This window comes from Xenopus tropicalis, chromosome 9 (genome assembly GCF_000004195.4).
Source record: "Xenopus tropicalis strain Nigerian chromosome 9, UCB_Xtro_10.0, whole genome shotgun sequence".
Taxonomy (NCBI): Eukaryota; Metazoa; Chordata; class Amphibia; order Anura; family Pipidae; genus Xenopus; species Xenopus tropicalis.
The window spans coordinates 79,332,687-79,346,948 of record NC_030685.2 but is presented as its reverse complement, the minus strand read 5'-3'; the positions used below and the strand labels follow the sequence as shown (position 1 = coordinate 79,346,948).

The 14,262-nt window shown below is 41.5% G+C and overlaps 1 protein-coding gene across 1 annotated transcript in view; it reads left to right on the top strand.

The window, feature by feature from the left end:
* arhgap15 (Rho GTPase activating protein 15) overlaps nucleotides 1-14,262 on the top strand; it is a 396,561-nt gene that overhangs the window by 39,163 nt on the left and 343,136 nt on the right. Inside the window, exons 4-5 of the mRNA XM_018097301.2 lie at nucleotides 9,585-9,653; nucleotides 13,245-13,309. Of these exons, the coding sequence (XP_017952790.2) occupies nucleotides 9,585-9,653; nucleotides 13,245-13,309 (134 nt within the window). The remainder of the gene's footprint in view (nucleotides 1-9,584; nucleotides 9,654-13,244; nucleotides 13,310-14,262) is intronic.

The window sequence follows — 14,262 nt, the reverse complement described above, 5'->3', positions numbered from 1 at the left end:
CCGTGTAACGGTTTTTGCAGAGCGTCTGACCCCGACTCATGTTACCTTGTCATTTCTCTGCATGGATCAAGAAGAGACGAACTGAAAAGAGTTAGGCATTGACCTTGAACTCACAGCGTAGTCGGACGCGACGGCGGGTGGATTTCACTGAGTGGAGCACCAAATGGAGCTAATGATTCCCAGCAATTCCATAGGAGGGCACTAGGGGGCAGGGATGCACTACGGAATACGGGAAAAACATAACTCGGGGAAAATACAATAATCTACCATAAAAACTCTGACTTACTTTTCTTATTCTTGCTTAGAGTCTGTTGCTTGAAAACCAAACCAGATACAGAAAATGTAATAATTATTATTAGTTCAGTAACATATTTTTTTAAAGCTAAATTGTTGGCTTTGATGCGATAAAATCTTTTTCATTTTTTACGGAGGTACGTTCATATGGAAATAAATGGTACCTGCTTTATTGGTTGCTGTGGGTTTGTGCAATAGGAGCAAATTTTGGATCTTTTTAAGCAGAGTACAGGTATAGGATCCCTTATCCGGGAACCCCTTATCCAGAAAGTTCTGAATTACAGAAAGGCCATCTCCCGTAGACTTCATTATAAGCAAATAATTCTAGTTTTTAAAAATGATTTCATTTTTCACTGTAATAATAAAACAATGTTGTACTTGATCCCAACTAAGATATAATTACCCCTTATTGGGGCAGAACAGCCCTATTGGGTTTATTTAATGGTTAAATGATTCCCTTTTCTCTGTAATAATAAAACAGTACCTGTACTTGATCCCAACTAAGATATAATTACCCCTTATTGGGGGCAGAACAGCCCTATTGGGTTTATTTAATGGTTAAATGATTCCCTTTTCTCTGTAATAATAAAACAGTACCTGTACTTGATCCCAACTAAGATATAATTACCCCTTATTGGGGGCAGAATAGCCCTATTGGGTTTATTTAATGGTTAAATGATTCCCTTTTCTCTGTAATAATAAAACAGTACCTGTACTTGATCCCAACTAAGATATAATTACCCCTTATTGGGGGCAGAACAGCCCTATTGGGTTTATTTCATGGTTAAATGATTCCCTTTTCTCTGTAATAATAAAACAGTACCTGTACTTGATCCCAACTAAGATATAATTACCCCTTATTGGGGGCAGAACAGCCCTATTGGGTTTATTTCATGGTTAAATGATTCCCTTTTCTCTGTAATAATAAAACAGTACCTGTACTTGATCCCAACTAAGATATAATTACCCCTTATTGGGGCAGAACAGCCCTATTGGGTTTATTTCATGGTTAAATGATTCCCTTTTCTCTGTAATAATAAAACAGTACCTGTACTTGATCCCAACTAAGATATAATTACCCCTTATTGGGGGCAGAACAGCCCTATTGGGTTTATTTCATGGTTAAATGATTCCCTTTTCTCTGTAATAATAAAACAGTACCTGTACTTGATCCCAACTAAGATATAATTACCCCTTATTGGGGCAGAACAGCCCTATTGGGTTTATTTCATGGTTAAATGATTCCCTTTTCTCTGTAATAATAAAACAGTACCTGTACTTGATCCCAACTAAGATATAATTACCCCTTATTGGGGGTAAAACAATGTTTAAATGGGGTTAATGCTTGATGAGCACCTCTGAGCCAAGCATCTAGATAAAGTGTCAGCTCTAACCTCCAACTGGGCAGAGGCAGGGCATTCAAGAGATTATTTTATTTATTATTTTATCCCAGTCTCCTATGAAGCCACTGCCTGGTTGTTAGGGTAATTTGGACCCTAGCAACCAGATAGCTGCTGAAAATAAAGCTAAGAATTTCAAATTCAAAAAGCACAGAAAATATGAAGAATGATAGCAGTTTGTCTTAGAATATTACTCTCTACGTCAAACTAAAAGTTCATTTATATATATATATATACTTAATTACCAGGAAAAGATGATAATAGCCAGTAGTCAATAGGACTCCTTGCCTGAAATGTGTCCGGTTGGCTCCTTGGCTGGAAAGATCAGAGCCATAAAGCTCATTGCTAACAGCGGCAGCATCTAGCTTAGTGAAGTATTTATATCAGTACATGAGAAAGGCTAATCCAACTTATAACAACTCCCCGGTGTCGGCTATTAACCAGCTTGTCAAACAATGCAATCGTACAGCAGAACTATTCAGTGCACCTCGGTGTCACTATAGAAACCCCATTGCCTCTGGGATATGCTGACTTGCCATTTACTGCGAGCAATCAGAGTACATCAAAACACCGGGTACAGATCCACTTTGCTGAAAGATAAACAGACGTCGACAGCAAGCTAGAGGTTATGACGAGAGAATATTGTATAAAAGTACAGGTATAGGACCCGTTATCCAGAATGCTCGGGACCAAGGGTATTCCGGATAAGGAGTCTTTCCGTATTTTGGATCTCCATACCTTAAGTCTACTAAGAAATCAATAAAACATTAATTAAACCCAACAAGATTGTTCTGCCCCCAATAAGGGGTAATTATATCTTAGTTGGGATCAAGTACAGGTACTGTTTTATTATTACAGAGAAAAGGGAATCATTTAACCATTAAATAAACCCAATAGGGCTGTTCTGCCCCCAATAAGGGGTAATTATATCTTAGTTGGGATCAAGTACAGGTACTGTTTTATTATTACAGAGAAAAGGGAATCATTTAACCATTAAATAAACCCAATAGGGCTGTTCTGCCCCCAATAAGGGGTAATTATATCTTAGTTGGGATCAAGTACAGGTACTGTTTTATTATTACAGAGAAAAGGGAATCATTTAACCATTAAATAAACCCAATAGGACTGTTCTGCCCCCAATAAGGGGTAATTATATCTTAGTTGGGATCAAGTACAGGTACTGTTTTATTATTACAGAGAAAAGGGAATCATTTAACCATTAAATAAACCCAATAGGGCTGTTCTGCCCCCAATAAGGGGTAATTATATCTTAGTTGGGATCAAGTACAGGTACTGTTTTATTATTACAGAGAAAAGGGAATCATTTAACCATGAAATAAACCCAATAAGACTGTTCTGCCCCAATAAGGGGTAATTATATCTTAGTTGGGATCAAGTACAAGGTACTGTTTTATTATTACAGAGAAAAGGGAATCATTTAACCATGAAATAAACCCAATAGGGCTGTTCTGCCCCAATAAGGGGTAATTATATCTTAGTTGGGATCAAGTACAGGTACTGTTTTATTATTACAGAGAAAAAAGTTATTAGTTTTAAAAATCTGAATTATTTGATTAAAAAATGTCTATGGGAGACATGCTTTCTGTAATTTGGAGCTTTCTGGATAATGGGTTTCCGGATAAGGGGTTTATACCTGTATAAAAATGGCGCATAATGGTGCCCATGGCATTCAAACTCTACCCAACTCCATAAGAAACATGTAATGATAGAAAGAAATACAGAAGTCCCTTGGTTAGTAGTCACACACCTTAGGCTAAACGCGGGCGTCTCTGGAGTCGCATTTCTTAGAGACTCGCATATTTGCAGCAATGACTCAATTTGTTTTCGTACCGATCGGCTGGGGAAGGTTGGAGGTAGAAATGCATCTTACTCTCACTCTTCAGGAAGAGGAAAAAATATATTTTCCTTAAGGGAGCACTGAAAAGCGCACTGCTTACCAGACACAAGCTGTTTGAAAAGGTGTTTGGCTTCTGTAATCCTATAAAACCTATTCAAAAAGGTATTCTCTGCGCCGGTATCCTGAGATGGCGTTTATTGTCGCCATCTGTTAAATTGCCTTTCAGGTCTGCGGCGAGATGAAAGTGCGCGGCAAACAAACCTTGTTTTCTTTAAAAGACACTTAGAGATTCCGCCGGCTTCTGCAAGGCCCATTAACAAATAACAAAAGGATCCTTTTCAAGATTTTGAAAATCCACAATATTTTTCTGGGTTCGTTTCATGAGAAGCTGAGACTGCTGCAATTTGCATTAGGCGAAAATATCTGTCGGGCCCCTTTATCATCGGCCGCGATTGTATGACCATTTTTAAGAGGATTTTTTTTTGGTGAAAATGATAAAATAAATCATTTTGGTCAAATTCTATTTATTCAATCAATCGGTAGTCGCTAGGTATTTACAGAAAATGGAAAAGTTGAGGGTATTCTAAGCATATCATATATAGTTTTTGCCAGATACTCCAGAACTCTAACATTTCCCAACTCCAAAAATAGTAACTAGCCATGAGCGTCTATATACTAAAAGAGATAAATCAAACTGGTTGGGGAGACCACCTCATACATATGCAAATAAACACAAGGAATTCTGGGAACTAATCCCAAATTTTGTGAAATGTGATTTTTGCCGCAAATCCATTCCTGGTGAAAAATTTCGCTCATCACTACCTAAAGGCTAAAGCTCACCCAGGGTCGGACTGGGCCACCAGGACACCGGGAAAAAACCCGATGGGCCCTGGGTCCCCGACCCAACCATTGCCAGCGCTCTCCCGGCCAACCGTTCCTCCCCTGATGCGTTAAACTTATGCACACTCAGGGGAGCACATTGGGTGGGGGACCCTGCGGTGGTTTAGGGAGGCTTAGTGGGGGGTTAGGGGGTGCCGGGGATGCGGCCGGCGGGGGGACCTGCACCCCCCTAGTCAGACCCTGAGCTCACCCACTGGGTTTTTAAAGCAGACTCTACTTAAGCTGATCAGAAAACCCCGCACTACACTGATGAAGGGCGAAACCGGTCTGTAGTTGGGAATCTGATCAGCTATTATGCTGGCTTTTACTTTAAAAACCCAGTGGGGGAGCGTTAGCCTATAGGATAAACCCATGTAAATGGGATTTTCTTGGAGCTCTTTGGAATTCATTTCCCAGAATTCCTTTTGTTTATTTGTATCTGTATGAGGCGGTCTCCTCGATCCTAATGATTTGTTTGTGAATCCCCACTCCTGGCTCTAGCTGAGCTGATCAGAAAACACTGCACTACACTGATGAGCCCCAAGAAGGGCAAAACTGGTCTGTTGTTGGGAATCTGATCAGCTATTATCCTGGCTTTTGCTTTAAACCCAGTGGGGGAGCTTTAGCCTATAGAATAAACCCATGTAAATTGGATTTTTATTCTCTTTGGAATTAGTTCCCAGAATTTCCCATGTTTTTTTGTAACTTGCTTCTCAAAAATTACATATACACACTATAGCTCTGCATTGGAAATACTTCTGTTCTTAGCCTCTCCACACAAATATTTCAGTCAGTATTTGAGTCTGAGGTAGGAGGTCACAGTAAGAAGGAAACTAAAGCCATTAGGTCAAGATAAGGGACTCCATAAATGAGGCAAAGCTAGTTGTACGTAGTCTCTACTATAGAACACTCTAGGTCAGTGATCCTACCAAATAAAGCCCCCTGTAAGCTGATAGGGTGCATAGAGGCCCCCTAAATGGCAAAAAATGTGTGAAACGGTAAAAATGTTGAGCGTAAAAAAAATTGTCGCCCGCTGCTATTGTTTTGTCTCGTGGCTATTGTTTTGTCACCCGCGGCTATTCTTTTGTTGCCCGCGGCTATTCTTTTGTTGCCCGCGGCTATTCTTTTGTTGCCCGCGGCTATTCTTTTGTCGCCCGCGGCTATTCTTTTGTCGCCCGCAGCTATTCTTTCGTTGCACAGATATTCTTTTGTTGCCCGCAGCTATTCTTTTGTCGCCCACGGCTATTCTTTCGTTGCACAGATATTCTTTTGTTGCCCGCGGCTATTCTTTTGTCGCCCGCGGCTTTTGTTTTGTCGCGTGGCTATTGTTTTGTCACCCGCGGCTATTCTTTCGTTGCACAGATATTCTTTTGTTGCCCGCGGCTATTCTTTTGTTGCCCGCGGCTATTCTTTTGTGTCGCCCACGGCTATTCTTTTGTGTCGCCCACGGCTATTCTTTTGTGTCGCCCGCGGCTATTTTTTTGTCGCCCGCGGCTATTCTTTTGTCGCCCGCAGCTATTCTTTCGTTGCACAGATATTCTTTTGTCGCCCGCAGCTATTCTTTCGTTGCACAGATATTCTTTTGTTGCCCGCAGCTATTCTTTTATCGCCCACGGCTATTCTTTCGTTGCACAGATATTCTTTTGTTGCCCGCGGCTATTCTTTTGTCGCCCGCGGCTTTTGTTTTGTCGCGTGGCTATTCTTTTGTCTCCTGCGGCTATTGTTTTGTCGCGTGGCTATTCTTTTGTTGCCCACGGCTATGGCGAGACGTGGAAGTTCGCCGCGAATCCATGCCTGACGAAACATTTCGCCCATCACTATTTCCTACAGCTAACAAGCCAAAGATAATGTGAGTACCAGACTTGCAGCAGCAGCCATTGGTTATCCCATGTCAAGTTAATTTATTGAGGCACTATCATGGGGAAGAGACCACCTTGCCGCCTATTACAGAGAACTGATCTAAAGGAATCCTTATCATTTCCATCTGCCAAGGCGAAAGCATGGCCTACAGCTGTCCCTTACACTTCTGTTAAACTTTGGGATATTCTCAATGCACCCGTGCCACTAGGGTACCGGGGCGATATTTCTTTTATTCTTATTCCGTTCGTTTTTTTTTTCAAAAGCAATTCCCATTGTCACCGTGCCCTAGTTTCCACTGTGACATACGATATTCTCTTTAATTCTCTTTAAAAGACGCACTTTTTTTTTTCTTGTATACATAATAATGTCTAAATTTCTGAAATATTAATCACAGATTTACTGAAAACGAATTTCACTGATAACGGTTATCTCCGTGCCTTCGTTTGAAAAAAAAAAAAAAATGGCATAAATAATAGAATTGAAAAAAAAGCTGCTGATCTTAGAAGCTGTCTCAATAGCATCTGCAAATCAGTCTCGCTTACCCTACATGTTGCTAAAACAGGGAGATGACACGCCTGGAAATAGGACTGGAAAAATACAGAAAATATGGAATGACATTTTTTTTCTCCCCAAAGGAGGAACTGCCACAAACCAAAGTATTTTCATGAAAGATCTTTTTGCTTTAGATGCAGAATATTACGAGAGAGCAAAACACTTTAGGACAGAACCTTGTCACCAGATGATACTCGCCCCTGATAAATGTGCGCTAAGCGCTACTGTTTCTAAATAGGTCACACAAACTTTTGGATGAACGGGGCATTTTTGAAGGTACAAATGTCATAGAACACGTACAAAACGTTTATGTACAGCAAATAATATTGGATAGAGAAGTCTTCTGCCTCTATTACCGTATTTTTCGCCCTATAAGACGCTCTGGAATATAAGACGCACCCAATTTTAAAGGAGGAAAATCTAGAAAAAAAAAGATTCTGAACCAAATACTGTAGTAAAATATTTTATATCAACTGTATAAAGTTAATTGTCTCTGGGCTCGCACATAATGAGGCTTCCCCCAGGGCCCCCACAAGCATCCTTCAGCTTCCCCCAGGGCCCCCCCCCAAGCATCCTTCAGCTTCCCCCAGGGCCCCCCAAGTGTCCTTCAGCTTCCCCCAGGGCCCCCCAAGTATCCTTCAGCTTCCCCCAGGGCCCCCCCCAAGTATCCTTCAGCTTCCCCCAGGGCCCCCCCAAGCATCCTTCAGCTTCCCCCAGGGCCCCCCCAAGCATCCTTCAGCTTCCCCCAGGGCCCCCCCAAGTGTCCTTCAGCTTCCCCCAGGGCCCCCACAAGCATCCTTCAGCTTCCCCCAGGGCCCCCCCCAAGCATCCTTCAGCTTCCCCCAGGCCCCCCCAAGTATCCTCAGCTTCCCCCAGGGCCCCCCCAAGCATCCTTCAGCTTCCCCCAGGGCCCCCCCAAGTATCTTTCAGCTTCCCCCAGGCCCCCCAAGTATCCTTCAGCTTCCCCCAGGGCCCCCCCAAGTGTCCTTCAGCTTCCCCCTGGGCCCCCCCAAGTATCCTTCAGCGTCCCCCAGGGCCACCAAGCATCCTCCAGCTCCCCCACGGCACCCCCAGCATTCTTCAGCTTCCCCCAGGGCCCCAAGCACCTTCCATTTCTCCCCTAACCTCCGGCTCCCGTGATGTCTTCCTCTCTGTGCCGCAGCTCCCAGCTGCTTCTGTGCTTTTATAAGGTTGCGCCCTGTGCGTGTGATGTCAGTACGCATGGGCGCAACCTTATAAAAGCGAGGACGCAGCAGAGAGCCGCAGCACATAGAGGAAGACGCAGTTCGCCGTATAAGACGCACCAACTTTCCCCCCCCCAGTTTTGGGGAAGAAAAAGTGCGTCTTATACGGCGAAAAATACGTTAAGTCTTTCAGAGGCAGGTACCGAAATAAGCAACGACTATACAATCATCAATCAATAAATATAAACAGACGACCGATAAATAAGTAAAATAAATAAATATATGTATAAGTTATTAAACCGTAGACTATTAAATCCATCTATAATTCATCCGTCGTCACTGGCTGCCAACGGTGAGTAAAATGGGGATAATGATGATGACGTTGGCAAGCGTGGCTGAAGATAGCGACGAGATGAAAACGCAGTCACTCACGGTAACGATCAAATCTCCAGTCAACAATGTCGTTATGAGAACAAGTTAATGATGAAAGATGAAGGCGACGGTGAAAGTAGTGCAGCTCTCGGTGGCATTAGGCTAGGGCTTCTAAAACGGAAAGAACAAATGTGCACTCCATTATGAACCAATTGTAAATGACATATATCATTTCACTAAAAAAAGGCAGTAGATATATATTAAAGGCACAAAGTCCTACCTACCTTGTATATGTGTGATAATAAAGGATTCTAGCTTGATGCCCAGTGGACAAACCTTCACCTTGTTCTCAGATTCCCAGCATGTTTTGTTGCTTTGTGTTCCCTCCGCATCTGTTTATGTCTACTCAGAAGTTCAAAAGTTTCTTAGCATATATTGATATGATCCCCCAACTAGTGGTTTGTGAGCAACATACTGAACACCACCCCCTTTCGTGTTGCTCCCATTAGCCTCAAAGTAGGTGCCATTTTTAAATTGCTGGCTTGGAGACAAGTTTTGGAAGCACAGAGACTCCTGCAGGCAAGGAGTCCACATGGGGCTACCAAAGAGCCAATCACAGTCCCTTTTTTCATGTTTGTGTGGTTCACCAACACTTGTTACATCTGAGTGTGGCTCACAAGTAAAAAAGGTTGGTGATCCCTTCATTGATTGATATATATATTAATGGCTTGCCTACAGCAGCCAACAAGACAATAAAGTCTTGAAGTCCACCTTCAAGACTTTCTCTTCACTATAGTTTCCCCAACTGTTCATTTCTTCTAATTGTTTTCTGACCTTCCCGCCACCACTTCTTCTCATTGGTACTGCAAATAGTTGAAGAATTAACCTCACCATGAACCCTAGAACCTATGGCATCAACATAAAAGTGCAACCATACCAGGATCTTCTGCATCGTGTATTGGCTGGCAGTGAACAACAAGATGAAAATTGGGGCTGGACAAAATACTGCTGCAAAAAATACCCAAGAACACGTTCCTTAGGTTGCAACATGTGTGCAATATTTAACTTGGTTACTTTGTTAGAGTACAGGGGTATTTGACACTCCACACCTGTAATATATGTGTATCTTCTCTATATTTTATACAATGAGGAATTACATTTATTTATATACTTTTTTTCCCCCAGATCTCGCGCCATCGAAGAAATCATTCGCAACAATTCGTGTTGGACACCAGTGGCTCAGAAAATATTTTGGTAAGGTTTATGTTCTACGCTTAGACACATTAATAGTCTAATAGGTCATTAAACCCACTAGGTTCTTAAGATTCAGAGTTTGTGGGATTCTGTCTCGTTCAGCAAACTGGAAAAGGTTTGCCAAAAAATTGTAGTTTGTCGGAGCTTCGCTGTAGTTTTTGATGGGGTCATCAAGATGGCTTCCTTTCTGGTGGATGTTCACAGTATACACAGTGTGTTATACTCAGTGACTATTTATTTCCTTATTTATTGAATTCATGTAACTCTACATGGACTTGACCTGACAGCAAGTTATTTATGAAACAGTATAAAGCTAATCAATGTCCAGGAAGGACAAGGAAGGAACTTTACCCTCTGCATTTGGTACCATAGACTAACCCTAGGGGTTAGTCTAGGGGCTCTCCCCCTCCTACTGTGCTTCTGGCAGGGACCGTTAGGACACGCCCACTCTTCATTTCAAACTCGGACAGAGAAGTGATAGGATCTATAGGGAGCTCCAATAAAGGGGCCATTTTACAGATAGGATTAATTTTGAGCACAAAGTGAAACCAGCACCGTATATTATTCATAATTGCCTACAAATTTAGGGGTTTCCCATTTATCCTACATGTCTCCTTTAATGTTATTTATGTTACCAGTTGGTAATTGGGTGTCCTCAGAGCATGTTTATTTACTAGGTTCAGCACGCGTCCTAGGTGGTAATTATTTGTCATTCTGTAGTTGTATCTATACCGGTATCCAAAATACTTAATGTTAATATTATTATTTTTAGTAGTACTACATATCTGTAAAGCATAAGTATATTCCCCAGTGCCATACAATAGATGAGTGAATACATCAAACATGCAGACAGCCTACAAACATTAAAGGCTATAGGATATAAAGAGGTCCCTTCAGAGGTCCCCTGTCTGTCTGCAAGTGCTCCTACTTGACCTTCATAAATAATGTACATGTATGTATGTGCTGCCCACATCCAATCAAAAAAATTGCATCTGACAGTAGGTGCTTTAAAGGGGTGGGCTAGGTACCTTCTAGGCAAATTCTATAGACATTACCGCTGTTATCTGTTGGCTGGATAATAATGAAGATGTAGGCTTAGCCTCCAGAATTCAACTGCTATATAGTCCAATGGAAAGTCTTCTGTTGGTAGCCTCCCCCCAACAAAAATGTCACCCCCTCACCTGGTATGCATAATCCATGTATGTATAAACCAATGTATGTAACCCATTACACTTGAATTTAAAAGACAAATGCCTCAATTAAGTATGTTGGTTAGCGTGCTTCTAATTGTTTTCAGCTAAAGCATATCAGTCCGCCTAAGGTTATGTTCTTGCATTTTTTGTTAACCTTCCCTCAGCTGGAAAGATGCAAGAAGGGCAACAATTGAAAAAATGATGGATATTCTTTGAGGCAGGTTGACTCCTGCACAGAGAAATACTGCATAGGAACATGTGCGGCTTGCTGAAATTCCTGGCATCTGTCTTGTAGAGATCTGAGAGGCTATTCTGATATTTTTAGGTTTCCGTATGAGGAACGAGATGTGCATTGTGTTCTATAAAATATGTTATTCTGCCCCCGAGCTAGCGAACATAAAAGAGAGTGTATTTGTAATTAAACATATTGGGATCATTGTACAATTTGTAGTAAAGGGTACTTGGAATATTCCCTTCATCTTTATAGAAGAGTTTATGAGGTTGGTGTCCTTTATTAGACACCTGGTTAGTAGTGATGGGTGAAATGTTTCGCCAGGCATGGATTCGCGCAAACGGATGAAAAAATTTGCCGCGGAAAAATTTGCAGCGCGCCCAAAAATTGTCACCCACGCCAAAAGAATAGCCGCGGGCGACAAAAGAATAGCCCGGGCGACAAAAGAATAGCCACGGGCGACAAAAGAATAGCCACGGGCGACAAAAGAATAGCCGCGGGCGACAAAAGAATAGACGCGGGCGACAAAAGAATAGCCTCACGACAAAAGAATAGCCGCGGGCGACAAAAGAATAGCCATGGGTGACAAAAGAATAGCCATGGGCGACAAAAGAATAGACGCGGGCGACAAAAGAATAGCCATGGGCGACAAAAGAATAGACGCGGGCGACAAAAGAATAGCCTCACGACAAAAGAATAGCCACGGGCGACAAAAGAATAGTTGCGGGCGACAATTGTTTTTGACGCGCGACATTTTCTCAGACAGATTTGCTCATCACTACTGGTTAGTGTCCTCATTGGCTGTACAAAGACATCTTACTTACATGCTGATAGTGTTTACCATGGATAATCAGAACAATCTCAGCTAATGCAAGTTACTGTCTCTTTAGGTTACACAAGTCTGAAAAGAACCGCAGTATTGATATTTATCCCTTTCATACCCATTGAAAGGTCAACATTAATATGGGGAGAATCATAACAAAATGTATCAGGTTACATGTATCCCTGTGATTCTGCAATTGTTGGTCTTTTTAGATCCACATGTGGTGGTTATTACGTAATAAGAAAAAAACATCTGATCTGACCTAATGAAAAGGTGGTCCACAGTTATGGTGGCCATACACAGTAAGATCCACTCATTTGGCGAGGTCACCAAAAGAGAGGATCTTCTCCCGATATGCCCACCTGAGGTAGGCCCTAGAGCCAAACAATTGTACTATGATGGGGGACATAGGCACTGTCGGAGCTAGGACCACATCAACAAGCCTATGGGGTCAGACTTGCCCAATCAAGATCTGCCCAATTTTAGGCCAGATATTGGTTGTGTAGGCCTGTTGGAGGTGCCCATACATGAGCAGATAAGCCACAGAATTGGTCGACCTGAATCGACAGATGAAATCTGCCCATGTATTGCCACCTTTAACCTGACCATGCACCACAAATTATTCAACACCATTCACCCCATCCAGCAGGTGACAGAACTTCATGGTACATTCCCTTTAAAATACTAGGGAACATCTGACACCCCTGACCAATAAAGACTCCCAGGTCATGCCTCAGCCTGGAAAGGGAAATTGCTCTTCAGTCCCAGCCCTGAACAGACACAGATAAGTTCTTCGATTAACCCTTAGCTTTCTCTAAGTAAAGGGAGGCAAATCTTTTACCCTTCTGTAGAGTTAAAGAACATTTTACATTGTTGCTACTGATTTGTATAAAAGTGGGAAAATGTTTTTTGTCTGTTTAGTCCTGAGTTCAATTCTAACCTGGGTATTATCTGTAAGGAGTTTGTATGTTCTCCCTGTGTCTGTATGGGTTTCCTCTGGGTACTATGGTTTCACTTCAAAAACATACAAGTATATTAACTGGCTTTGGACTAAATTAACCAAAGTGTGGGTGAATGTGATAGGGACCGTAGAGTGCAAGCTCCTCTGGTGGCAGGGACTGATGTCAATGCTGTATAATGTCTGTAAAGCTTTGTGTTGGTGCTATTCTTATTCTTAAAACAAGTAGGACACATCTGAACTCATTGACTAACATTGGACAATTTTGCAGTAACCCACAGCAACCAATCAGCTGCTAATTTGATTGGTTGCATGGATAATTTCAGTTGTGCAATACTGTTCAGAAAAAAAACTGAACACTTCTTCTCTTGTGTTTTTTCTCTAGGTAAATAGAAATAAAGAAGGATTTTTGAATAAAACCAAAATAGCAGAAAAGGGCAAAAAATTAAGGTAAGGCTTTTTTAATATGGGCTCCATGCATATGAGTTACCTGCTGTGCCACTAAAGGGGATATAAACTTCTTAAATGATTTCTGACATTTTTCTTTTTGCACTCATTTTTGTAGATTGTAAGCTCTTTTGGGCAGGGCCCTCTTCCCCTCCTGTATCGGTTATTGTTTGCTTTATATGTTACTCTGTATGTCCAGTGTATGAAACCCACTTATTGTACAGCGCTGCGGGATATGTTGGCGCTTTATAAATAAATGTTAATAATAATAATAATAATAATAATGTACCGGTACTGAACTATTCTTCCTTCTACTCTTTATTGTAACGTCTTCTTTTCTTTCTACATCCTTTCTCCTTCATTTTCATTTCCTACTTTCTATTTCCTAATCTCTATCATTTCTATAGTCTTGAGACCATTTTTTGTTTTGTTTAGATCAGTAAAACTCTTGAGGTTCCATTTCATTAGACCTGTATGATACTAAATCAATACGTAACCATTAACACCTTCCTTCTGGCTCTAACAACTGGGAAAAATTGTTGCTATAATTGTTGTACTCTATTTGTATGTTTCCTAGTGCATTTCTTTTCATGCCATTGTACTGCTGGAACTTCAAGACTAATAAAAATAATTAGTGTTAAAGAGGATATAAACCTTCCATAACAGTATTCCCTAACCTTGTGTTACCCAAATGTTGCAGAATTACAACTCTTACAACACAATAGTTAAACCAAAGCCATGCTGGGAGCTGTAGTTCCAACATCAGTGCTGGGTATTTAAAACAAATGTACATTATCTTCGGGTCTTCAAGGCCAGTCTACTCTGTGTAAATTAGATTTCCTCATCTTTGTTTAGTCTGATCGCCCCTCAGTGCATACATTTCCCTATGGTTGCAGTTAGTGATGAGCGGATCTCTCCCGTTTCGCTTAGCCGGAAATTTGCAAATCTTTTGAAAA